At 36.3% G+C, this 27815-nt stretch overlaps 1 protein-coding gene across 1 annotated transcript in view; it reads right to left on the bottom strand.

Annotated features, from left to right (window-relative positions):
* Nucleotides 1–333: 333 nt before the first annotated feature.
* BEND2 (BEN domain containing 2) overlaps nt 334–27815 on the bottom strand; it is a 46410-nt gene continuing 18928 nt past the window's right edge. The window contains exons 6-11 of the mRNA XM_036745450.1: nt 17768–18284; nt 16848–17048; nt 15808–15929; nt 13727–13949; nt 11443–11646; nt 334–904 (exon numbers count right to left, since the gene is read on the bottom strand). Of these exons, the coding sequence (XP_036601345.1) occupies nt 750–904; nt 11443–11646; nt 13727–13949; nt 15808–15929; nt 16848–17048; nt 17768–18284 (1422 nt within the window). The 3' untranslated portion in view covers nt 334–749. The remainder of the gene's footprint in view (nt 905–11442; nt 11647–13726; nt 13950–15807; nt 15930–16847; nt 17049–17767; nt 18285–27815) is intronic.

Below are 27815 nucleotides of genomic sequence, written 5' to 3'. Positions count from 1 at the left end.
GGAGGGGAGAGAGTTTGGAACTCAAAGTTTTAAAAGCAGATGCTCAGAAAAAAAAAAAAAGGCTGTTTCTGCATGCAACAGGAAAATAAGATATACAGGCAATGGGGCATAGAAATCTATCTTGTCCTACAAGAAAGTAAGGGGAAAAGGGATGGGGGGGAGTGGAAAGGGGGTAATAGAAGGGAGGGCTGACTGGAGAACAGGGGAATCAGAATATATGCCATCTTGGAGTGGGGATGAGGGTAGAAATGGGGAGAAAATTTATAACTCAAAATCTTGTGGAAATCAATGCTGAAAACTAAAAAATATCAAATAAAAAAATTTTTTTAAAATGGAAAAAAAAGAAACATGGCATACCAATTATGGTACCAGGTGCTACTGCACCTTCATTTCAAAGAAATCCTCATTTTAGCTACTTTTAAGTCACTCTTCTGAAGTACCACCCTATTCCTTTCATGACGCTATGTACTACCTGAATTAAAGGAAGTCAAACAAACCATTTTACAGCCTGTGGAATGTCCAGTGTTTCACTTTTACAATACAACTTGTGCTTACAAAGAATCTCTGTTTCTTCACCAGTTTGGCTGTTATTTTCTGTGAACCTGCAACTGCCAAAGCACCAACATGTTTCAAAAATTACAACTTGAGACACATACATAACAAGGAGATATAAGCATGATGGCTGAAACAGCAACCCATTGAGTTAATGGTATCTCATCCAGAAGGGTTTTATGAAGGATTTTTCTCATTCACTGATGCAATGCCTTCCTCCGGAATTCTCTTGTGGCCTTTTTATGGTCATGCCGAAGACTTCGGATTGTACTATTGATGGCAGCAACACATGCCTTCCAATCATATCCAGTTTCTGTTAGGTCATAAGATGGATAGTTCTCCTGGAGAAAGTCTAATGGAAAAAACCCAATCATACAACAAGTTATTTTGTAATGCTGAGGTACGACGTGGAATACTTTCCTATTAAAAATGTCCACAATGACAACGTCTACCAGTTTTAACTACAATTATCCAGATACAACTACATCAAAATCTGTTTAGACAAACCACTTGTAAACATTCAAATGGCAAAACACACCTTAATAATATTGTGGTGACACAGACTGGTGAAAGTTTATTACTAAAGAAGGAAACAAACAATAACAACTATATATGTATATGTATATATGTAAATGTATGTATGTCTATATATGCATATATATTTTTTAAAAATATGCTTTTAAAGTGAAAAGTGACAGAATGAGAGAAAGGAGAAACTAATTTTTAAAAGGGGTTAACAAAGACAAGCTAAAAATTGGTCAAACATGTCTGTGGTTAGTAACCTCAACTGGTTATAAAGAGCTATTCCTAGAGCCAACACGAGAAGCTTGTTCTTCATGTGGGTCAGTCAGTTTTACTTCATTTCATGGTCATAGTAACAGCCAAGGATTTGGTCATAAGGATGACTGGAAAAAGAATTCAAAGTACCCACTTTACTGATGATAGATCGTACAATGCTAGTTTTTAATACAAGGGACAGTATGTATATTTGTTGTTTTAGAATTCTATATGATGAGTTTCCTGATTTGTATATTCAATACAAATAAAATAAGAATTCCTAAACTTGGTCAGATCCCTAAGAGGCCAACCCTTCCTAGTACTATGATGACACAGAAGGTCCAAATGCTCCATCATTAGTGGGAATGGAATTTTATTTTCTGATACCCACTTTAAAAGTCAGGTATTTTCCCATTTCTTTTGGTAGTTACTTATGATTTTGTCACTCATAAATTTGTATTTCTGAAATATTCTATTTCTTAGGATAACAAGTTCTACATATTTATTACCAGCTAGGTGAAGTCATACCTACGAGATCTAAAGCTTGGAAGAGACCAGCTAGTACAAGCCCCTCATTTTACAGATGAAGAAGCTGTGCCCTAAGGGAGGTCAAATGATTTCCCTTTATTTGTTATAAACTTATCTCACTCAGATTTCAAATGGTACTCTCCTTCATGGTTCTAATATTTCAGGATTCAGTGAATAGTCTGTTTGCCTTTTTCATACTTCTTGTGATTTTACAGATTTAGATAAAAACACAAGTTCTTGCCTTTTCCCTAACCTGTAATGAGCTGTTCTCTCAGTTCACATTCATCTAACATACATCTATATTTCAGTTTTATTACTTTTGACCCAGTCATTTATGGATTTAAAGAGGCAATGGCCTGCCACCTACTGGTAAAAAGGGAACGGCAGTCTGTTTTTGGAAAATCTCCTCATTCAACAGTCCTGTAATGCATCTTTATTATTAGTTCTAACTTCTAGGAAAGAGGCATAAATTAATAAATAAGATACAGTCTTCCTCTCACCGAACTTAAAAACTAGTAGGGGCATATGCCACAGAGATAAATAGCTAGAATAGAAAATAATACATGAAAAATGAAGAAAGGTACAAAGCACAATATGAAGTTCAAGGCATCTGAGGGGAGATTGTTTCTGAGTGGAAAAAGGGAATCATGTAGGAAGTTCATAGAAGGTGTCATGGAGCATGTGACATTTGAGCTGGATCTTAAAAGGGGGGAAAAGATTTTAAAAGGTAGGAGTGCTAAGGCCAGAAAGTATTCCAAACGTTAAAGAATACCATGAACATAAGGCTGGGGCATGTGTGGGGGAGAGTAAGCAGCCTAAATTGGATGAAACATAGAATATAAATGAGATAAGTCCAGAAAAGTAAGCCGAGGCTGCACTGCAAAGGCTTTTAATACCATGTTTTGGTATTAAGGAATTAAGCTTCCTTCTTCATAAGTATTAATAAAATTAATCTTGCAATGATGTAATGGTTGAAAGAAGAGATTAAAGGCAGTTAGTCCAATTAAATCTATTGCAAGACATAGTCCAGAAAGGTAGGGCTTGTACCTTGGTAGAAATGGGAAGAGGAAACAGATGCACTAAATACTGTGGAAATAGAATTAACAGATCTTACAAAATGACTCCCTTTTTCTACATCAAATCTTGTAACCCAAAGGGAGAACCAAACAAGTGAATGAGTAAATGATGGTACCATAATGAAAGGAATAGAGGTCAGGAAGAAGATATTCAACAAACTCAACAGGTGTTTATTAAGTGTCCACTATGCTAAATTCTATACAAAGTTTAGATAACATATGGTCCTGCTCTTGTAGAACTTACTAAACAACAGAGAATTAATGTGAATACAAAACAATGGTATAAAATAACAACTGATAAGTTCATCAAGGAAATATAAGCCAAATGCTACGTAAGCTCTGAGGTAAAAAATTATTACCAATTAGGGGAACTCAGGGAAAACTTCCAGGAAGTGGTAACATTTGGGATTTAAAGGAGGGCTAAAAATTAAAGGGGAGTGGGAGAGAGGAAAGTAATTTCCCTCATACCAAACACTATGAGCAAAGGCAGGAAAGTATAGGGTGTGTATGACAATTTGTCTGGAGTGTAAAGCTTGGAAGAGAGTGCTATAAAACATGGGCAGCTAGATGGCACAATATTTCAACTACATTTCAAATCAGTTCCCTTCACTTAACCTTATGTTCTAGCCAAAGTGAACTGTTGGCTAAACCTCAAACTAGACACTAAATTTCTCATCTTTGAGCATATACACAGGTCATCTCCCATGTCTTAAATATACTTCCTCCTCATTTCTGTATTTCAGACTCCTTATCTTCCTTCAAAGGTCAGTTTAGGTGCCAGTTCCTTTGTGGAACCTTCCCTGATCCCGCCAACTACAACTGTTCTTTTCCTCCAATTTTCTTAGAGTACTCTGTGTAGATCTCTCCTTTATTCTCATCACTCCCTACCTCCCCACCCTTGGTACAAAGTATTGTATCCCCAAAGCCTAGTATACTATGCACATAGTAGATGCTTAATAAATGTTCATTGAATTAATTGAATAATAAGGTTTCAAACATGGAAATCTGGGTATCACTCACAGAAATAGTGATGCCAGAAAGAAAAGTAGATTTTAGTTTAAAGATTATAAGCTCAATTTTAGATATATTGAGTTTGAAGTACCAGTGAAGCTATGAAGTGAGCAGCTGGAGATACTATTATGGTGACTTCAAAAAAAAGTTGGGAATGGAGGTACGGATTTGGCAATCAATTATGAATCAGTTATAATTTAAAAACAGGAAAATTTTATTTTCTCTATTGGCAGTGTCAAGAATTGATAAGTGAACTGAGGATGGTAAATAATGTTAAGGTGTTACAAAGACAGAAATAAATTATTAGAGAGGCAGGACAGTATGGTATCCCAGAAACTAAAGGAGGAGAGTGTAATAGGAAGGGAATGGTCAACAGAACCAAATGCTATAGTGATTGTTAAGGAGGTTTAAGTTTGAGAAATGCCATTGGATTTGATTATGATGTTACTACTGACCTTTGAGAAAACAATTTCAATAAAATGGTGTAGAAAAAAGTCAGATTTTAAGATGTAGTTAAATGGGTGATAAGCAAGTCAAAGTACGGGACAGAGATAATTTATTTAAGAACTGTGCAGGTGAAAAGGAAGAAAGACATGAGGGGTATAAATATATGAATGGAGTAAAAGAGTCAAGGCAAGGATTTTTTAGAACTGATAAACTCTGACTGCCGATGGATTAACTCTGAATGCCCCCATTTATGAAACGGAAGTTTATCAAGGGTAAAAAAGGCTAAAAAAGCTCCCCCCCTCACCACTAGAAGAATTATAAAGGTTTTAAACTTTATTTTAATGAAGAGGTTAAAAATTACTTACAGAAGATATAATTGCTATGTCCAAAAAATTTAATTATGTCAACCGCTCAAAAATGGGAGTTAAGCAAAGTTGAAAAAGTCATTAAAATACAAAAATTAATCACATTCTTATGTACTAAAAATAAAAATAAAATATTTAAAAGAAATTCCATTTATAGCAACAAATTAAATATTTGGGGATTAAATTTAACCAAGATACACTGAGACCTTTATATAACGATAGAACTGGGTCAGCAATAAAGATCTTAATAAGGGAAATGGCACGCAATATTCATAGATATATCAGACCAACCTAGTGAAAATGATAATATTCTACAAGTTAACTGATCATAGTTCAACAACTCAAATTTATAAAACTGGAGAGAATAAAAGAATATTCAAACAGTTAGACTTTCAAGAGAAATTTTAGAACAAAGCTGATACATGTGAGCATGCCCTCTTGGATTATACAAACACACTGCAAAGTAGTTATTACCTAAACTATGTCATATTGAACAAAAAACAGAACAATAGAACAGAAAGGAGACAGCAGAAATAGAACCAATGTTAGATAATGCTGCTTTATTAGCATGGTTCACATTCCTTGCATTGTGAGGCCCTGAGTTCTCTGTATCAGGAAAGGCAGCATGGCATGATGAATAAAGAGGTGTCCTCAGAACCAGGAAAACCTGGGTTCAAGTCCCTCCTTGGTCACATACTAGCTCTGTGACCCTAGATAAGTCACAACTTTCTAAGACTAAATTACAGAGCGGCTGCTGTCCTGCATTAGAAAAGGAAGCTCCTCATGGGGAACTCCCTGTACTGATAAAACCATGCCTATGACCTATTAGGATTGCCACCACCAAGGCCTTGGGCAAAATGAAAAAAGTAGAAGACATGAGTTTCTCATTATCTTCCTTTTGTTCCACCCTCTTCTCTTCTACCTTCACTATGCTAATGCTGCCTACTGGCTGATCACGGGTCTTCTCTTCCCACCAATAAAGCAAACCATCCAAATGTTAATTCCCCCAAAGCACCCCAAATTATCAGCAATTAAAATCCCCATTTTTCTTAGGTAGATATTAATAGGAAAGCAATATGATTGTGCTTCTAGTAATGGACGCTCAAGTTTACAGAACATTCCAGCAGAAAGATGTGGGACCTGGGTAAGAATCCCAGCTCTGCTGCTCATTGCATTCACCGCCTTGGATAAGAACCTCTCTGGTTCTGTTTCCGTATCTTCAAAACAAGGAGGTTTGACTAGAAGAACTCTTATTAATCTTAAGGAATTTTTAATTGGTAGAGTGGTAAGATATTTCTGACCAGGGAGGCCTTTCTGTCCCCTTACACCAGAACACCTTCCCTCCTATGCTGGAGCGCTATCGTCAACAATTTGGCACTATATTTCTGAGAGGCTGCAGATGCCTGCCCTAAAGTAATACAATTTAGCCTTTAGAGATTTAAACCACATGGACAATAACAATTATTATTTTCATAAGTCTTTTTATTTGAAAGGGCAATAATATTGATATCATCATTTCTAAATCATAATGTCTGTTACCAATAATATTCAAGGGTCTTTCTATATAAGCAAAGAAATAGAAATCTTTTGCTAGTTTAAATGTTTGTTGAATTAAATCTTATAATATATAACAACTAAACATCGGGAATTTTGCTGTTACAGGACTTGTAAGAACAAGGAACTAACTTGATATTCATTACCTAGATACTACCCTGAATCTGCTTCATGCACTGGTTTCATTGAACTACAGATGATTCTAACTTCTCAATAAGATTTTATACCAAACACGAATGATGGGGGGAGGTATTTGCTGGCTATAAAGATGCTGATTCCTGTAATTCTTTCTTAATAAACCTGATACATAAAGAATTCCTAAACATCCTATGCATACATCAGACTGAAATGACATATAAATATAAGACACTTGCCAGGTGCTACAGATATAAATACAAAAATTAAAGGCATTCCCCAACAAGAACTTACAACCAAAACCTTCTGTAGTGACTAGGCATGGTTATGCATGACTTTTAGTGCCCAGAACAGTTTTTGACTCTGAATCTTAAGAATCGTTAGATCTGTACAGGATTTTAGAGGTCTTCCAATCCAACTCTCTTTCCAATGTAACAATGTTCTACAACATTCCTGACAAATTCAATTTATGTTTCAACATTTCTAGGAACTCAGGTTACTACTTTTACAAATAACCTGGTTTCTTAACGGATAGAGGTAATCAGAACACTTTCTCAAGCTGAGACAAAATCCTCCCCCTTATAATTTCCACTCATTGGCATAGTTTTGTTTATTAGAGCTACAAAGACTAGCCACAAAATGATTCTTCAGTATGTAGAAACAACTACTGGGTACTTCCTGCAGTCTCTTTTCCAGACTAAATATCCCAATCTATTGCTGTTTTACCTTGTTTTTTCACATGGTTTACAGACCATCACCATCCTTGGTTACCCTCCTTTGAATGCTCATTAGTTTTTCAATGTCTTTGCTAAAGCATTGAACCTTGAATCGGATATGACATTCCAGATGGTCTGCTACTACTTCTCTTGCAGAACTATATTTCCGTCTTCCTATTACGTTTAAAAAGGTAAGCTCCACACTAATTTATCCTACCTGTTACTGGTAATAAATAGTACAACTGTATTTTGCCAAAGAAACGGAACTGAGTGAAGTGGGAAAATTATTTGAGTATGCCAAAAAATAATACAGCAAAGTTGGGGCTGAAAGTTTTTCCTAAAGAAACTCATTTATAATTTTATGTAAGTAAATTATTTTTCTTTGAAACAAAGAAAAAGGAAAAAAACCAGAGTTTTATAAACTAAATTTCACTTCTCAACTTTTTAGGAATGCCTGTATTCTATATCTCAGGGGATATATAAGGTGATATCATAAATAGCTTGATAAACAGAATATGATTAATAGATAAAATATTTTTTCTGTCATTGAAATAATCCCTTACTGAAAGTATGAGTAACTAACACCTCATTTGGGACTCCACAATATACCTTTAAAAAGAAGTGGGGGGTGGGGCAGAATCAAGATGGCAGAGTTGAAAAGAAGCATTTTTGCCTAGCTTACCCAACACACCTCCTTCACAACAACCCAGAAAAAGCAACAGACAGAATTCTGATCAAGAAAGTCAAGAAAAAGATATAGACATTTATTTTTCCAGCCCAGGGCAGATTAGGGAGATAGAGAAATCTGCTGACATGGGAGTAGGAGATGGCCAGGAACACTCATGGCAAGGGACATTCCACCACCCAGTAAAGGAAGGGGGCTGAGGCAGGAGGCCTTGGAGTAGAAAGAGATCCCAGGAATGGAATCCCTGAACTAGCACTGGGATTAGGAATGGGTGCTATCTGGCAGTTCTGTTACCCATTACCCAGTTTTGGATCATAGGTCCTGAGTAGCCATGAGTGGTAGTGGGCAAAAGGGGCCCTGGACTGAATACTGGAAAAGGAACAAATTCCAGAAATGGATCTGCATGGCTTTGAGGCCAGCAGCAAGGAAGCAACTCAGTTCTACCCTTAAGCCTACCACATAAGCCTGCAGTGGAATAACTAGGGTGGGAACATCCCAGATCAAAGATGATTTAACAGTTCAATCACTCTGAACTTGCAGAACCTCCCAGTAGGCTATGCGATGGAGAGGACAAGGGACGGGGAGTGGGCAACACTTAAATCTTACTATCATTTGTTAAAGGAGGGAAGAATATACATATACACACAGTTGGGTACAGAAATTCATTTTACCCAACAGAGAAGCAAGAAGAAAAAGGGTTAAGAGATGGGGAAGAGGGAGGATAAAAGGGAGAGTACATTAAGGGGGGCAGTAGTCAAAAGTAAAACAGACTCAAAGTGGAGAGAGGGGGAAAAAAGAGAAGAAAAAGTATAAGAATGAAAGGAAATAGCAATCTTAACTGTGAATGTGAACGAGATGAACTCACCCAAACCAAAGAGCATAGCAGAATGAACTAGGAACCAGAATCTAACAATAGGCTATTTACAATAAACAGAGAAAGTTACATGCAGAATTAAAATAAGAAGCTGGAGCAGAGTCTATTAACTTCAGTTGAAATAAAAAAGGCAAGGGTACCAATTATGATCTCAGAAAAATACAAAGCAAAAACATAACTAATTAAAAGAGACAAATAAGGAAACTACATTTTGCTGGACAGGTAGGCAGTATAGTAGATAAAGCGCTGGACCTGGAATCAGGAAGACTCATCTTCCTGAGTTCACATCTAGCCTCAGACACTTACTAGCTCTGTGACCATGAACAAGTCACTTAACCCTGTTTGGTTGAGTTTTTGACTGAGTTTAACCTGTAAAATGAGCTGTGCAAGGAAACGGCAAACCACTCCAGGATCTTTGCCAAGCAAACCCCAAATAACTGTCAGAAAGAGTTAGATACCACTGAAAACGACTGAAAAATTTTGCTATTGTAGACAATAAATTAATACCAATAACGCACATATGCGTACCAAATAGCATAAAATCCAAATTCTTAAAGGAAAAGTTAAATGAGTTATAGGAGGAAAAAGAGAGCAAATCTACTATAATAGTAGTAAGCCTCAATTTATACCTCTCAGATCTAAATAATCTTAAAATGAATAAGAAGTTAAGGAGATGAATAGAATTTTAGAAAAGTTAGGTATTACAGACCTCTGTAGAACACTGAAAGGGAACAGGAAGGAGTACACCTATTTCTCAGGCACACAATCACTATTGCCTGCGCAAGACTAGAGTGATCTTCCCACTTCTCCTGGGACCGCAAACCACTATGTATGTAGCCATTCAGATCTAACTGCTGCTGCCCTTGACTCTCTCACTCCTACAAACTCTGTCTTCTCTCTTTTAAAGGCCCAACATGTAGCTCATATCTATGACTGCCATGGCTTAATCAAGAATCAATCCTCACACTCTCAAAAAAAAAAATATCCTAGCTTTGATCAATCATCCTCAGGGGGCTGAGATATAATCAAAGTACCCAAAGAGGAGTCAGTGGGAATATTCATACCTCATACATAATATGAATTGATTAGCTACTTCTTGTTAAATACTATATACCTAGAAATCTATTTTTCTTCTCATTTTCAAGTACTCTAACCAGAAAAACAATTGATGCCATAATTAACTCCCTAAAAATTAAACAATATCACTAATATTCTATTTTAATTATGTAATGAAATCTTTGTTTTATTATCAAGGTAGGAAGTTATGCTTCCTTTTTCTGGGATATCAACAAAATGTAGGGTATCTTAAATTTAGTATAAAACATTACTTTTATTTCAGGTGGAAATATTGGAGACTTTTAAAGGAATCAAGATTTTCTTGGATTATACAGAAATAAAATTAAGACTGACATCAAGAACTATACCGGGGGCAGCATGGCATAGTGGATAGATAATGATTCTTTAAGATTCAGAGTCAAAAACTCTTCTGGGCACTAACAGTCATGCATGACCATGTCTAGTCACTACAGAAGGTTTTGGTTATAAGTTCTTGTTGGGGAACGGCTTTAATTTTTGTATATCTATAGCACCTGGCAAGTGTCTTTAATTTATATGCCATTTGAGTCTGATGCATGCAAAGGATGTTTAGGAATTCTTTATATATCAGGTTTATCAAGAAAGAATTGTAGGAATCAGCATCTTTATAGCCAACAACTATGGCCTAGAACTCAAGAACACCTGGGCTCAAGTCTTACCTCTTATACACAGTAGTTCTGTGATGATGGGCAAGTCACTTAACTTCACAGGGATCTAGGCAACTAAGATTATAACTTGCAGAGAGGTGATAATCTGTATTGGTAGAGACAGTTAAAAGAACAGTCCCTATTCCTACCTCTTTGTTAGTTGCCTAGTGCCAAATAAAACCATACAAATAAACCAATTTAACACTGGATTCTTAAACTACTGTTGTTATAGGTTTCCAGATTGTACATTGTTTATATGCTGGGCAATAAAATGGTTAATGTACAAAAATGTAATGTTAATGTAATGTACAGAAATGTAACACAGGCAAGGAATAACAGTTACTGGTGGCACGAAAAGTACTATTCTGTGACCATATTTATTTTCAGAAGTAGAACAGAATAATGAATAAAAGAATGCTTGACAGGAATTTCTCCATATCTTCATCTTCGTATCTCCAGATTAATGGTCTGGGTGTCACACTTAATAGAATGTAAGATCCTTGAGGGCAGAAACTGTTTTTAGTTTTGTCTCACCTTTCCCAAGGCCTAGCAAAGTGACTTGCAAATGCCTAGCAAGTGACTTGTACATATTGGGGCTTAAGAAAGGCTTTGTTAATTAAATGGGCACATCTATGCACTATGCCTTTATTTAAACTTCTTTTCCCCAAAGCTATTTAACAATTTTTTCCTAGATTAAGATCCTTATTAAGATTAAAGTCTGTATGCATTTCCATAACCAGAGTTAGCAAAACACTTTCATATTCTCAATTCATGTTCTCACTCTCATGTTTTAAATTAAAGGAGAGCCTATAAGAAGCACAATCATGAATCTATCCATTTGTTATTTCCCATTACAAGTAATAGATAGAGTTCAATCTCTGGCTAAAAACATAAAAGCTTATTTATGCTTTTTTGCTTTTCTTTCTTTTCCTAAGATGATGTTTTTATTTATAAGAATATATCTCTAAATTATAACATACCTCTGAGAGCATGAATCCTGTTACAGTCAAGTGGACACATGCCACGTTCCAGGCTGCCATATACATTGCTTTTAACCAGTATTTCCTCTGTAAAGAGGTGACGAATGAGGTACCGAGCTGAAAGTTCCGGACGGGACTTTCCCTTTGCCACATTGATCACTGAAAACGGCAGCTGTACATTTCTCCATGGATAACCAAGAAGTTCTAGAAGTAAAAAGGAAAAGAGAAACACATTTCTATGGTTGATTTTAAACAACCATATTTAACATGCTTCTTCTAAGGAGCCATGATGCTAGCAAGCAGGTCTACTCTTTCCAATTCTATTGTTTTGGCCTGGGCCTGACTCAGAGTAGTACATACATTCAATAATAAAACAAAATTAGATGCCCACAGGTCATTCAAGAGTTTAAAAAGGGAGATTTATTTAGCTATACCAGGAGAAGAATATTAAACAAGAATAGGCATTGAGAACCCCCAGAGTTGATTTAGCTAAGTGAAGCTCTTACCAATCTACAAATTAAGTCTCTGGGAATCCCTCCACCTCCAACTCTTGGTTACGTAGACGAGAAAGTGAAATCAACAGTCTGAGTCCTTAGTTCTCTGAGCCAAAAAAGTTTTGAGGAATATATCTTTTAATGAAAAACCGGCCTAACCTGAATGGCGAGAGGTGTTAGGATATTGCTCCTACCACACTTGTGGAATAGAGAAAACAGGAAGAGTATATAACATCTGGCATGGGATAAGAACCATTACCGTACATATTTCTGTTTTATTTCTCCCTTTTAGTATAAATAGGTAGGTTTTATATGTGAGCAAATGACATTTATATATGAATATATAACCCTAGTAATTTAAAAGGTAGACCTGTTTTCTCTTTCACATTGAAGGTTTTCTTCTGAAAACACCTTTTCTATTTATATAATTACAATTACAATTAGACTCATTTTGACAGCTGCAGCAAAGATAAAAGTTATATTTTCTGCTCAATATTAGGCTTGAGCTATTTTTAAAAAGTCAACAACAAAATGCTAAACCATTTTAGTAACTGAACTAAAACACCAATTTTAGTTTTTCCATTTTTCAGATGCTTAGTATAAAAATGTATTGCTTTACCCCTTATCATCTGTATTCAGTCCACAGTGACAAAGATTAAGAACTAAATTTAATATGTCCACATTTCATATATGACAAAAAGTTCTGAAGCTTTCCATTAACCAAAAACCTACTCTCTAACGTTTTTTGGTAAAGGAACTATCTTAGAGAAACAGAAAATTATTTTATAGGCTATAAGCAAATTCCATGTCTTGGACTGCAAACCTGGAATACACTGTGCAAACTAGCTTACAGATAATATTTTCCTTAGCATTAGCACATTAAGCCCATATAGTCACAAACAACTGCAACCCCTCTGATGTCAATCTATAACTCTGGTATAAAAAAAAAACCCCAAAACGAACCTCAGGTAACACAGGACACAAGACAAACAATTAACATATCTTAACTTTCCCAAGCACAGATACCATCTGATGTGAGATACAGCTATCTATGGCATATCCCTTTGGAGGGGACAAATAGCAAGAAAGGTGGCACCATAGTGGAGGAGGATAAAGTCACTACTAATAGCTTGTTCTAGTTATAAATGTTAGGCTTTTCTGAGGCATAAGTACTAGACTAAGGAGACCCACATTATCCCTCTAAGCTTTCAATAAAAAAGATTAACGCCACTCAAAGCCGATGAAAATGACATTGGCCCACGCACCACCTATTACTTTTTAATTCTGACTTTTGACAGGAAACAGCAGTCCACTGATTGTGCGTAACATTCTTGTCACTTACTCTAAGATAATATGATTGCTCACACATATTTATCACTTATATCACTCAGTTTTATTCTTAAAAAGCACTGTCAGTAACCTTGTGCTGTACAAAAGAATAAGTATTTGCCCTACCTTATGGAATGAGAAGTTGAAGCTGAGAGGCTAAGTGACCTGATTTAATGAGTGGCAATGACAAGCCTCTGACTCAAGTTTTCTGAAAGGCTATTATGGTATAGTGGAAAGAGAAGTGGATTTAAATTCTGGCTTGCTACTTACTACCTGTGTGGGTGGAGGCAAGTTAACCTCTCCAGGTCTGATGCTAAAGGATCTCTGTCATTTCTATCTCTCAATTCTATGCTTCAAGCCTAATGCTGTTTCCAAGGAAATATACACACACACACACATACATATACATATACATACATATTTCACAGAATTAATCCCAAGGATAAAATATTAAAACTCACGCATTGGTTCTAAAGATGGCAATTTCTTAGATGAAGGTGCTTGAAACACTTCAGGTAATGAATTACTGTCCCAAGTCGAACTTTGTATTCCATTTGTTCCTAAGGCAGTCATTGTCTGAGGCACCTGAGAACTGACATCTCCATCTTTATTATTATAATTCAAGTCTACACACACAGATGAATCTGGGGTGACTGGAAGTTTATCTTTGTTTTCAGTTTTCTCCTAAAATACAAAACAGAAAGCTCCACAAGAAATAGGCTAATAAGAGTCTATCCACCAAGCTCAAAATTAAAACTGCACCTAGAACTACTCTAAAGATCTAGGAATGACTGCACTTTGGGGAATAGGGTGGAATTTTTGCAAGACACTGATGGAACAGTAAGAGTAACAAGAGGTAAAGAATAATGAAAGCATAGTATAAGGGAATGCTGGTAGAAAAAGGATATTTGACACTTCCACAAAATGTCATACTTGTGGCTGTATTAATCAACAAGCATTTATGCAACACTTACTCTATGCTAAGCAGTGTGCTAAGGGCAGGAGGCAAAAAAGAAAAAAGAAATAGGCCTGTTCTCAAGTTTTCATTCTAATCAGGGAGATAACATATAAATGAATAGGTACATACAAGATATATACAGAGTAGATGGAGGTAACCTTGCAGAGCTGGAGAAGGAAATGGCAAACCACTCCAGTATCTTGGCCAAGGAAACCCAAATGTGTCACAAGGAGTTGGAAAACACGAAAGTGACTGAACAAAGAACAACCTTAGAAAGAAAGACACAAGAAAGGTTTTCTGTAGAAGGTGCCTTTGAGTTGAGTCTTGAAGGAAGACAGGGATCCTAAGAGGTACAGGGAGATAAGAAAGAATATTTGGGGAGGGTGGAGACAGACAATGCAAAAACACAAAGATGAGAGATAAACTGTTGGGTATGAGAAATACAAATAGGCCAATAGCAAATAGGCTAGATTACAGAGTAATGATGGGAAGCACAGTTTTAAGTAGCCTGAAAAGGTAGAAAGGGGCGAGATTGTGAAGAGCTTTAAATGCCAAAAAAAGAAGTTTATATTTGACCTGAAATTTATTGAACTGGGGAAGGGGGAGGGAAAACACACAGATACACACACAGAGACCTATACTTTAGGGAAATCACTGCCACAGCTGTGTGGAGGATGGATTGGAATAGGCTTAAGGCAGGGAGAAGACTAATTGGAAGACTGCTGCAATATATTCAGTAAAGACATAATGATGGCCTGAACTAGGGTGGTAGCTACGGAGTTAATAATAATGAGGATGACACTGAGTTTTCAAACCAGGGTAGAAAGAAGAATAAAAGATTGGGGAGTAGGGCTTAGAGAATGGAAGATAATGAGTTCTATGTTGGACATACTGAATGTGAGATGCCTACAGACATTTAGTGAAGCCCTTGGCTTAAATCATACTAATCATTTTACCTTTAGAATATAACGCAGAAAAAATATATTAATGAGGCTTAATAACGAAAAAGACGCTATTTGTCTATAACTTACACATTATCATCATTGCTATGTTTTCCATGAAATACTTGTAGTCTCTGTCATTTAAAGTTGTGAAGCAGAAGTATAGTATTCCAGAGTAAAATGCAAAAAACAATGTATGTTAGCTCCCTAGGGGGCCACATTACCTAATAAGCAATTCCACAGGAGGTCAGGATGTTTAGAAAGCAGTCTGCCATGTGAAAAAATAACATATATCAATAGTGATGAGAAATAGGTGGACTTCTTTACTAGCAGACTGGATTCCATGAGACTATGTAACCTTATGGGATAAGCCAATGGCTGGCTGTAGGTCTACACTCACATTTTACAAGGAATAACAACAGATCAGAATAGGAATGAATATTTTGTGCCTGGTTTTGAAATAAGGCATTTAACATATCTTATACTCACCTTAGTCACTGATTTACCTTCATACCAAAAAGAAAAATAAACAGCAAGCATGCTCTCATTGTTTTCAAAAAACTTCGGCTATATATTGTTTATCATGCCAGAAGTGATAGTTATAAACATAATTAAATAATATTGTACATGAAAATTAACTTACAGGCCTTATTTTGGCTTCACAGCATAGACACCGAATCATGGCATTTACATTTGTAATGCAGGTTTTCCAGTCTCTTCCATATTCACTCAGATCATAGTTAGGAAAATGTGTTGCAAGAAATTCTGTAGATGGAATTAACCATTTAAAAATAGACAGAAATGTTTTAATTATAAACAAACAAAACCTTTTGCTAAAGAAAAAATTTAAATGAATACTCTCCCCCAAATTTGATTTTTTTCTCTGTCTCCTGATAAAAGTCAGAGCTAATGTGTTTGCCCTTCAGAGTTCTCTTTAGTTTCTCCAAGAGGTTTCTTAAATGCTAAGATAGAGACCACATCTTAAGTTTTATTCAAACCTTGAGTAAAAAGTTGGCATATTTCAGGGTTCCAAGTCATTTAATAACCTTTAAATCAAGTATAACTAAAGGCAGAAATGGAGAATTCTGTAACAGTTTGGACACTAGTTACTGTTTATTGGTGCTTTATCTTCCTAGTCCAATCTCTTCATTTCAAAGATGAGGTAACTAAGGCTAAGAAAAATTAAATAAATTACTTCTCTAAGACTATAAAGGCTGTTAGTGGAAAAGCTAAAACTATAACTTGGATCCCGTAACTCCGAGTTCAGTCTTCTTTCTGCATTATTTAGTGGGCTTGTAGATACAGGAAAAAAATTCACCCAAGATAATGTGTCAACATTATGCAGGTAACAATCCACTTTTCTGGTTGGATATGTTTCTATTTCACATGTTCTTCTTCAATGGCAAATAAATAAAAATGATATACTTATTTAAAAAAATAAGAGGATTTTGCACTGAAGAACTGGTATTGGCTTACAAAAAAAATCCACAAGAATCCGATGGTAAATTTAGTTCATGATAAATATGCATTTTGCTAAGGTTTTTTTGTTACTTAGATCTAAATTAATTTTTAATAAATGTTAACCTTCATCAACGGACAAAATACGAACAAACTTAACTGTCCCCAAAATTTACACAAAACTCTTAATTTGTAAAATTATTATTTCACAAATAGTTTACATACCTCTTATTGCAGCAACTTTATTGGGATCCAGAGTGCTTCGACCCCACGCGCTGACACCCATAACACTACACAATAGTGTTTCCTTGGGGAACAAAACTCGAACCAAGTAGCGTGCTGCATACTTGGGTTTGGTCTTTTGACGAGCTTTCATCAAATATGTCCCAAGAACCTTTACGTTCCTCTTTGGATCACCAATGTACTCTAAAAAATTAGATTCAAGGGAAAACATTTAATTTTTTTTAAAAAAATAGAGCCACCATAGGCAAGAAGCTAGGTAGGGTTAAGAGGCTCAAGTGAACTGAACTCTCCATTTCCTGTACCCAGACCTTAATTTTGTTTGAATGTTATCTTTATTTGGTGTCTTCTTTACTGCCATGAATCTTTACCTTTTTTTGTCCTACATCTGCATTCTGCATTCTTTCAACAAAGCCCCCTGTATACTATATTATGTTAAATTTTTCCTGTTTTTAGCAACAGCAGAGTATGAGGAACTATACTCTTTCAATGTCATTAAGACCTTCTCTCTCTCCCTACTTCTTTTCTTTCTATTCAAAAACTAAAAAGTGAAAAAAGCAATGGGAAATTCTAAGTCTCTCCTACTTTTGCCAAACAATTTTAATTTAATGAGCTCCTGGTGACTAATGAAGACAAATTTACTACTTAGAAGTACACTCAAAGATTTCTTGATCTTTGGTTTAAATCGAGATTTTTATAGAGTGAATCTTTGGACGTGTAGAGCTACATTATAATGATGGCCTGAAGGGAGCTATTTCATATGCTGTGGACTGAGCTTATATCTACCATAAAGGATTCTGCTGGTAAAAAAAAATAGTCATCAGAATAGAAATAAATCACTTCTGCTATTTCACTTATAAACTATAAAGAACAGAGACTCCCCATGTGGATAGCTCAAAACTCACCAAAACTAGGATTGATGCAGATAGATAATGGAAGTACTTCTTGATTAAGACTTTCATTTTCCTGTGAAGATGGGTAACCCGTCATGACAGTATTCCTTCCCAGACAGGCTTCTGGTTTTGTTGGTACCACTGTAGTTATTACTGGAGAACTTTTTGCAGCTGAGGTAGTATTTTCAACAACTGTGCTGACCAACTTAGATTGTAAAGAAAGATCAGGTTTGTTGGCTCCTATCATGAATGGTTGATACAATGAATGTGTAGAGACAATTGTAGGAAGAGGTGGACTCTGTCTGAGGTCTTGTTGCTGTGGTTCACTTTTCAGTGGTGTCTGAACAGACTTTCCTACAGAGTTGGTTTGAACGTGATTTTGTGGTAGCACTACTGCCAAAGATGAGCTATGACCTCCCTCTCCAGGGGGAGATACCTGAATGCTGGATTCCCTTTCCACTGGTTTTTGTACTCGAATTTTTCCATGAGGTACATGATTAGAACTTCTATATGTAAATCCAACTGGCCTCTGAAATATTAGAGTAACACAAATCAATTTTGAGAAAAAAGTACAGCAAGGGAGAGTCAAATAAATGTTGGACAACCAAATAAACGTTCTACACCATGATTTTACATCGTTTACAATGTATCTTTGGAAGAGACTGTAGAGGTCCTTTAGCACCTCTGCCCCCACCCATATATCAACTCCTCTATAAACATTAATAAGAAGTAGTAATTCACCCTTTTGCTTGAACATTCCTAGTGACAGAGATGTCATCAAGCAGTCAATTCCACATTAAAATCATTATGAATTCTCATAAGATTGACTCCCTGTAACTGGTTTTAGTTCTTTATTTTAGAGTACACAGAATAAGTTTAATTCTACTTTCAAGCAGTCAACACACATTTATTAAATACTTCGTATGTGCCAGGCATTATACTAGGTGACAAAGACAAACATCAAATGGCCTCTGCCCTCAAGAAGCTTGCATTTATAGGAGAGAAACATGTGCATGCACAAAAGAGAGAAAAAATAAATACAAGGTAGTGGGGGAAGGGGGAAGTCACTAGCTGCTAGAAGAGGAGAGGAGATCAGGAGAGGCCTCATGTAGAAGGTGGCATTTGAGCTGAGCTAAGCTGGAAGCTAGACTCTTAAGAAGTGATGGTTGGAAGAAGTGCATTCAGGCAGAGAAGACACACAAAGACACGAAAATGTGAAATGAAATATAATGTATAAGAAAAAGCAAGAAGATACAATTTGGACAGATCAAAGAATACAAGAAGGGGAGTAACTGTAGTCAGTGTGGAAAAGTAGGTTGTAGCCACTTAGGGAAGGGCTTTAAATGCCAAACAGGCATTTGTATTTTATCCTGGAGGTAAGGGCGGGGGGGGGGGGGGGGGGGGGGGGGGGGGGAGGGGGGGAGGGGAGGGGGACGCCACTGCTAGAGCTTAATGAGTAGAGAAGTGACATGTTCAGATAAGTACTTTAGGAAAATCACTTGGGCAGCTGTATGGAGGATGGATGAGAGTGGGAGACTTGAGACAGGGAGGCTATCACATTAGTTCAGGTGAAATGTGATAAGGGTCTAACCTAGAGTGGTGGTTGTATAAGTGAACAGAAGAGGACGAAAATGAGAGATATTGTGGAGGTAGAATTGATAAGACTTGGCAAATAATTAGATATAGAAGAAGAGAGGGGAGGTAGAGTGAGGGATTGAGGACGATTTCAAGGTTGTGAACCTAGGTAACTGAAAGAATGGTGTAACTCTCAATGGCTATAGAGAAGTTCAATAAAGGGACCTGCTGAGTTTGAGATACCTATGGAACATCCAGTTCAAACTATCCAATAAGCAGTTGTTGAGATCATATTGGAGCTCAGGAGACCAGGATTAGATATGTAATATATATTTTGGAGTCATCTGCTTAGGGACGGTAACAACCCATAGGAACTCAGGAGATCACTAAAAGAGAGAACATAGAGAGAAGGGAGTCCAGGAAAAAGCCCTAGAGTATTTCCACAGTTAGGCAATATGAATTATAACCAGCAAAGAGACTAGGAAGGGACAGTCCAAAAGGTAGATACACAACCAAGAAAGACAGAGTCATGAAAACTCAGGGAAGTATACCTAGGAGAGGGTAATCAACAGTGTCAAATGCTGCAGAGTTCAAGAAAGAGGAAGATTGAGAAAAGGCCATTAGTTTTGAAAATTTAGAGTTTATTGGTGCCAAGAAGGCAGAGTGAGGAAGGAACTCTCTGGAGCCCTCCCAAATCCCGCCCCCCCCCCACCCCAAACAACTTGAAAACCACCTCAGAACAGATTCAGGAGCAGGGAAGCAGTTTATCAGCACAGCAATAAAGGTCTGTCTGACTGGGGTGGGAGGGGAGAAAGATCCTAGAGCAGCATCCACCCTCATTGGAGGGGGCCTGCAGCTAGGCTCCAAGCCCCACGGCAATCCACCACAAACGTCTCACTCTCCAGTAAGCCAGCAGTCTGTGCAACACAGCAAGGCCCTATCCCAGTAGCCCAATCCCCAGCACAGGCCACCAACACTACCGCTGACCAGTGGTGAGGTTCCACCTTGGGGCTGGCCAATAGCAAGACACCACCACTGGGGCCCTCCAGCAGAGAAGCCCTGTTTCCATAGCAACCCTATAGTAACCATAGCAGGGCCCCACTCCTGAAGAAAACCAGCAAGAAGATCCCTCCCCTAGAGTCTGCCAGCAGAAAGACTCTGTTTCCATAGCAGGCCAGCAGAGAAAACGCACACCCAGAGGAGGGCAACAGGGAGGCTCCATCCCTCAGTATTAGCTGAAGGGAAGCCTACCCTCCAGTGCAAGGGAGTAGTTAGGCCCTGAAACCCAGTGAAAGCCAGAAGCAAGATCCTGAGCCCCAGCACAAAATGCTTTAGAGAGTGCAGGACCAGAGCCCAGCTCTCACATAAAAACACCAAGTCACAAAATAGGCGGGAAACATGAGCAAAAAACAAAAAATGAACTTGACTATAGAAAGTTAACTATGGTGACAGGGAAGATCAAGGCATAAATTTAGATGAGGATAATAATGTCAAAATGGCTTACATGTGAAGCCTCAAAGAAAAACGTAATTTGGTCTAGGCCAAAAAAGAACTTCTGGAAGAACTTAAAAAGGATTTTAAAAAGCAAATTAGAGAAGTAGAAGAAAAACTGGGAAAGGAAAAGAGTAATGCAAGAGAGTCATGAAAAAAGAGTCAACGGCATGGGAAAAGATATGCAAAAATTCACTGAAGAAAATAACTCCCTAAAAAATAGAACTAGTCATATGGAAAAGAAATTACAAAAGCTCACTGAAAATAATATTTCCTTAAAAATTAGAATTGAGCAAGTAGAAGTTAATGACTCTATGAGATATCAAGATACGATAAAGCAAATTTTAAAAAGTAAAAAAAAAATAGAAGAAAATGTGCAATTTCTCAATGGAAAAACAACTGACCTAGAAAATAGATCCAGGAGAGATAATTTAAGAATTATTGGACTATCAAAAACCATGCTAAAAAGAAAAGGCTGTATAATATCTTTCAAGGAATTATCAAGGAAAACTGTACTGATATACTAGAACCAGAGGGCAAAACTGAAATTGAAAGAATTCACTCATCACCACCTGAAAGAGATTCCAAAATGAAAACTCCTAGGAATATCATGGCTAAATTCCAGAGCTCACACATCAAGGAGAAAGCACTGCAAGCAGCCAAAAAGAAACAATTCAAATATCATGGAGCTACAGTTAAGATTACACAGGATTTGGTAGCCTCCACAATAAAAAACTGGAGGGCTTGATATATACTGGAAGGCAACCAACAATCACCTACCCAGAAAAACCAAATATGAAACAGAGGACTTTCATGCATTTCTGCTTAAAAGATCAGAGCAGAATAAAAAACATGATCTCCAAATACAAGAATCAAGGAAACATAAAAAAGTAAAAAGAAGAGAAAATATAAGAGATTCAATAAGGTTAAACTGTTTATATTTCTATATAACTCTTAAGAACTTAATTACTATAAGGGCAATTAAAAGGAGTATACATAGACAGAGGGTGTGGATATAAGGTAATTTTGATGGGATATAGCCAAAAAAACCAAAAGAATGATAAAGAATGTTCGAAGACGAAGGAGGAGGGAGATAGGATGACATAAATTATTTCACGCAAAAGAGTCATGAAAGAGCTGGGGAAGATTGGGGGTGGGGTAGGCAAAGCTTAAATATTACTCTCATCAAAACTGGCTCAAAGAGGGAATAATATACACACAACCTATCTTACCTTACATGGAAGCAAAATGGGGATAACAGAAAGGAGAGGACTGATAAAAGGAAGGGTAGACTGAAGGAGGTGGTGATCAGAAGTAAAACACTTGTGAAGGACAGGGTAGGGGTAAGTAAGAGGCAAATAAACAAGGAGGAAAAAGCATGGAGGGAAATACATAGTCATCATAACTATAAATATGAATGGGATGAATTCACCCATAAAATGGAAGCAGTTAGCAGTACAGATTAAAAACCAGAATCTTATAATATGTTGTTTACAAGAAAGACCTCTGAAGCAAAAAGGTACTCAAGGAGTAAAGGTAAGGGTCTGGAGAAGAATCTATTATAATTCAGCTGAAGCAAAGAAAACAGGGGTAACAATCATGATCTCAGACAAAGCAAAAGCAAAAATTGATCTAATTAAAAGAAATAATGAAGGAAACTATATCTTGCTGAAAGGTACCATAGGCAATGAAGTCATATCAATGCTAAACATACATGCACCAAATGGCATAGCATATAAATTTTTGAAAGAGAAGTTGAATTAGTTACAGAAGGAAATAGACATTAAACTATACTAGTGTGGGGACATTAACTTTCCCCTCTCAGAATTAGACAAATCTAATTTAAAAAAAAAAAGAAAGAAGTTAAGGAAGTGAATAAAATTTAGGAAAAGTTGGTAAGATAGCTGGAGAAAATTTAATGGGAATAGAAAGGAATATACCCTTTTATTAGCAGTACATGCATGGCACCTACACCATGTATTAGGATATAAACAACTCACAACCAAATGAAGAAAAAATAAATGCAGCCTTTTCAGATCATAATGCAATAAAAATTATATTCAATACAGGGCAATGGAAAGATATATTAAAAATTAATTGGAAATTAAATAATTAAATCCTAAAAAATAAGGGGCGGGGTCAAAGAACAAGTCATATAAAAATCAGTTTCATTAAAGAAAATGACAACAAAGAGACAACATCAAAATTTATAGGATCCAGCTAAAGCAGTACTTAAGGGAAAATTGATATCTCTAATTGCTTACATCAATAAAACAGAGAAAGAGCAGATCAATGAATTGGGCATGCAACTAAAAAAAACTAGACAAAGAACAAATTTAAAATCCCCAATCAAACACCAAATTGAAAATCGTGAAAATCAAAGGAGTGATTAATAAAATTGAAAGTAAGAAAACAATTGAGCTAATAAATAAAACTAAAATCTGGTTTTATGAAAAAAACAACAATAAAACAGATAAACCACTGGTTAATTTGATTTAAAAAAGAAGAGAAGAAAACCAAATTATTAGTATCAAAAATGAAAGAAATGAATTCACCACCAATGAAAAGGAAATTAAAACAATTATTAGGAGCTATTTTGTCCAATTATATGCCAATAAATTTGACAATCTAAATGAAATGGATGAATATCTTAAAAAATATAAATCACCCAGATTAACAGAAGAAGAAAGAAAATACTTAACCCAACCTTTAAAAAAAAATTGAACAAGCCATCAACAAACTTCCTAAGAAAAAATCCCCAGGGCCAGATGGATTCACAAGCAAATTCTACTGAACCCTGAAAAAACAATTCCAACATTACATAAACTATTTGGAAAAATAGGGAAAGAAGGAGTCCTACCAAATTCCTCTTATGACACAAATATGGTACTGATAACTAAACCAGGAAGAGATAAAACAGAGAGAAAATTATAGACCTATTTCCCTAATGAATACTGATGCGAAAATGTTAAATAAAATACTAGTAAGGAGATTATGGCAATATATCACAAGGATCATATGCTATGATCAGGTGTGGTTTATACCAGGAATGTAGGGCTGGTTCAGTATTAGGAAAACGTTCAGCATTATCGACCATTTTGATGGAATCCTAAAGCTGCCCCCAGCCCCAATATTCTAACTTTCTTATGGGCCACACTGAACAGCTTGCCCTCTACCCCTAGCTGGCCACTACCCCCAGATCCAATCCACATATTTGAACAGTTGTGCTCTTGTACCTAACCACAATTACATCATCCATTTAGCCCAAGACAGGACCACAATACCTAACTATCTATCTTGACCAGACAGGACCACAATAGCTAGCCAATTGGAGGGCAGCACAAACAGGATGTTTGACCACCAAACCAAAGAAGGGAGCCTTCCCCATTATCTAATCCCTTAACAAATCCCTCCTGCCTTTTCGATATTCATAATTTCTGTTGTATAATTAACATCATTACACTATAAATTTGCCTATGTTGTCTTACTAAGTTGCTGGTTCCCGTTGGAACCTAGCTCACTTCTGAGAGGTGTGAGTCCTCAATAGATGCCAGTACTTGGATCAGGGGTAGTCTAACTGAATTCTTTGAGATAGTGCCAACACCATGAAACCACAACAATATCAATAATAAAACCAACAGAAATCATATGACTATCTCAACAGATGCAGAAAAAGCCTCTGACAAAATATAACACCCATTCCTATCAAAAACACCAGAGAACACAAGAATAGATGGAGTTCATCTTAAAGTGATAAGTAATATTTATCTAAAACCATCAGCAACTACTGGTAACAGGGATAAGCCAGAAGCCTTCCTAACAAGATCAGGGGCCAGGGAAGCAAGGATACCCATTATCACCTCTATTATTCAATATTGTACTAGAAATGTTAGCTGCAATAATAAAAGAAGAAAAAGAAATTAAAGGAATTAGAACAGGTAGCGAGGACACAAAACTATCACTCTTTGTAGATGATATGATAGTATACTTAAATATTCCTAGAGAATCAACCAAAAAACTATTTGAAATAATTAACAACTTTAGCAAAGTTGTAGGATACAAAATAAACCCATATAAATCATCAGCATTTCTATATATTACCAACAAAGTCCAGCAGCAAGAAACAGGAAGAGAAATTCTACTTAAAATAACTGTAGACAATATAAAATACTTGGGAGTCTACCTGATAAGACAAACCCAGGAACTATACAAATGCAACTACAAAACACTTTTCATACAAATAAAGTCAGATCTAAACAAGCAGAAAAACATTAATTGCGCATGGATAGGCTAAGCCAATATAGTAGAAATGACAATTCTACCTACATTAATCTACTTAATTGAGTACCATACCAATCAAACTATCAAAAATTATTTTATAGAGATAGAAAAAAATAACAAAATTCATCTGGAAGAACAAAATGTTAAGGATATCAAGGGAACCAATGAAAAGAAAAATGTGAAGGAAGGTAGTCTAGCTGTACCAGATCTTGAAGTGCATTATAAGGTGGTAATTATCAAAACAATCTGATACTGGCTAAGAAACAGAGTGGTGGATCAGTGGAATAGATCAGGTATACACTACATTATAGTAAATGACCATGGTAATCTAATCCTTGATGAACCCAAAGATCCAAGCTTTTGGAACAAAAACTCATTATTTGACAAAAACTGCTGGGAAAAGTAGAAGACAATATGGCAGAACCAACATCTCACACGGTATACCAAAATCAGCTCAAAATGGGTACATGAGTTACAGGTAAGGGATGATACCACATGCAAATTAGGAGAGCATGGACTGGTTTATTTGTCAGATCTATGAATAAGGTAGGAATTTAGGACCAAAGAAAATGAAAGCATTACAAAATATAAAATAGATAATTTAGATTATATAAAATTTAAAAGTTTTTGCACAAACAAAACAAATGCAACCAAAATTAAAAGGACAGCAGAAAACTGGGAAAGAACTTTTGCAACAAGTATCTCTGACAAAGACCTCATTTTTCAAAAACAGAGAAATGAGTTGAATTTATAAAAAATACAAGTCATTTCTCAATTGATAAACGGTCAAAGGATACAAACACGTAGTTTTCAGACAAAGAAATCAAAGCTATGTATAGTATTATGAACAAATGCTCTAAATCACTATTGATTAGAGAAATGCAAATTAAACATCTCTGAGGTACCACCTCACACCTATCAGATTGGCTAATATGACAAAAAGGGAAAATGATGGGATGTTGGAGGGAATTTGGCAAAACTGGGACACTAATGCACTCTTGGTGGAGCCATGAACTGATCTAACACTCTGGAGAGTAATTTGGAACTATGCCCAAAGGGCTGTAAAACTGTGCATGCCCTTTGATCCAGCAATACCACTGCTAGGTCTACATCCCAAAGACATCCAAAAAAAGGGGAAAGGACCTATTTGTACAAAAATATTTGTAGCAGCTCCTTCTGTAGTGGCTAAGAATTGAAATCAAAGGGATGCCCATCAATTGGGGAATGGCTAAACAAGCCATTGTGATTGTGATGGAATAATACTGTGTTAAAAGAAATGCGATGCAGGATAACTTTAGAAAAACCTGGGAAGACTTACATGAACAGTGATGCAATGTGAAGTGAGCGGAACCAGGAAAACATTGTACAAAGTAACAGCAACATTGTACGATGAAGAACTGTGAAGGACTTAGCTATTCTCAGCAATACAATGATCTAAGACAATTTTAAAGGACTAATGATGAAGCATGCCACATTGTACGATGAAGAACTGTGAAGGACTTAGCTATTCTCAGCAATACAATGATCTAAGACAATTTTAAAGGACTAATGATGAAGCATGCTATCTGCCTCCAGAGAAAGAACTGATATTGTTTGAATACAGATTGAAACATACTATTTTAATTTTCTTTCTTTCTTTTATTTGAGTCTTCTTGTACAAAATGACTAATATATTTTATATGATTGTACCTGAATAACCTAAATCTGATTCCTTACCATTTCAGGGAGTGAAGAAGAAATAGAATTTGGAACTTGAAACTTAAAATGTTAAAAATAGTTTTAATATTAATTGAGGAAAAATAAAATACATTTTTAAAAGAGATTATTAGTAAATTTATGGAGAACAGTTTCTCTTTAGTGATAAGGCTGGAAGCAAAGATGGATTTAATTTGTTTGAGATGTGAGTCAAAGGAGAGGAAGTAAAGGAATTTAGCCGTGAAAGGAAGGAAATAGATAGGAGATATAGGCCAATAGCTTGAAAGGATTGCAGGGTTAGGAGAGGGTGTTGTTCCCTACACCCCCTTTGTCCCCCATAACAACCCTTCAAATATCTGAAACCATTTATTTTGTCTCATCAGACTGGTACAGCGGAAAGTGTATTAGTTCTGGAGTAAGAGAAGATGGGTTTAAATCCCATCTCTAAGCCTTGTTACCTGTGTGACCTTAAGCAAGTCATTCATCCTGGCTGCACCTCGGTGAAAATGAGAAGGTCGGACTAGAGAGCCTCTGAGAGTCTTTCCAGCTGCCCTTTATGCTTTTTTTTTCCTTCCAGCTCCTTCTACCAATCATTTTAGAAGGAGAGGGTTTTAAGTCCTCTTCACCAACCTGGTTGGTCTTCCTAAGGTGATTCCTAAAGTTTGTCAATGCACCTAGCACCTTTCTTGTTCTAGTCACTGTGCCTCCATTAGTATATAGCCTAAGATTTGATTTTATCAGAAGTAATACCACCTTGACTTATACTGAGCTTGCAACAAAAAAAAAATTGGCTTTTTAAAATTATTCCATTCATTAAGACATGTATTAAGGTAACTACTCCATAAAGAGTGTGGTGTTAGGTGAGAGATAACATTTAGATAAGACAGGATCCCTGTGCTCCTGGAGCTTGTAGTCTAGTAGAAGCATAAGAAAGAAATGCCTATTGGTAGCTTATACAATGCTGCAGGACTATATTAGAGTTATAAAGACAGTACTATGTGAGGGCTAATCAATCAAC

Source organism: Trichosurus vulpecula, chromosome 2 (genome assembly GCF_011100635.1).
Source record: "Trichosurus vulpecula isolate mTriVul1 chromosome 2, mTriVul1.pri, whole genome shotgun sequence".
In the NCBI taxonomy this organism is placed as follows: Eukaryota; Metazoa; Chordata; class Mammalia; order Diprotodontia; family Phalangeridae; genus Trichosurus; species Trichosurus vulpecula.
Note: the sequence above shows the minus strand (reverse complement) of the source record. Positions and strands in the feature narration are given on the sequence as shown.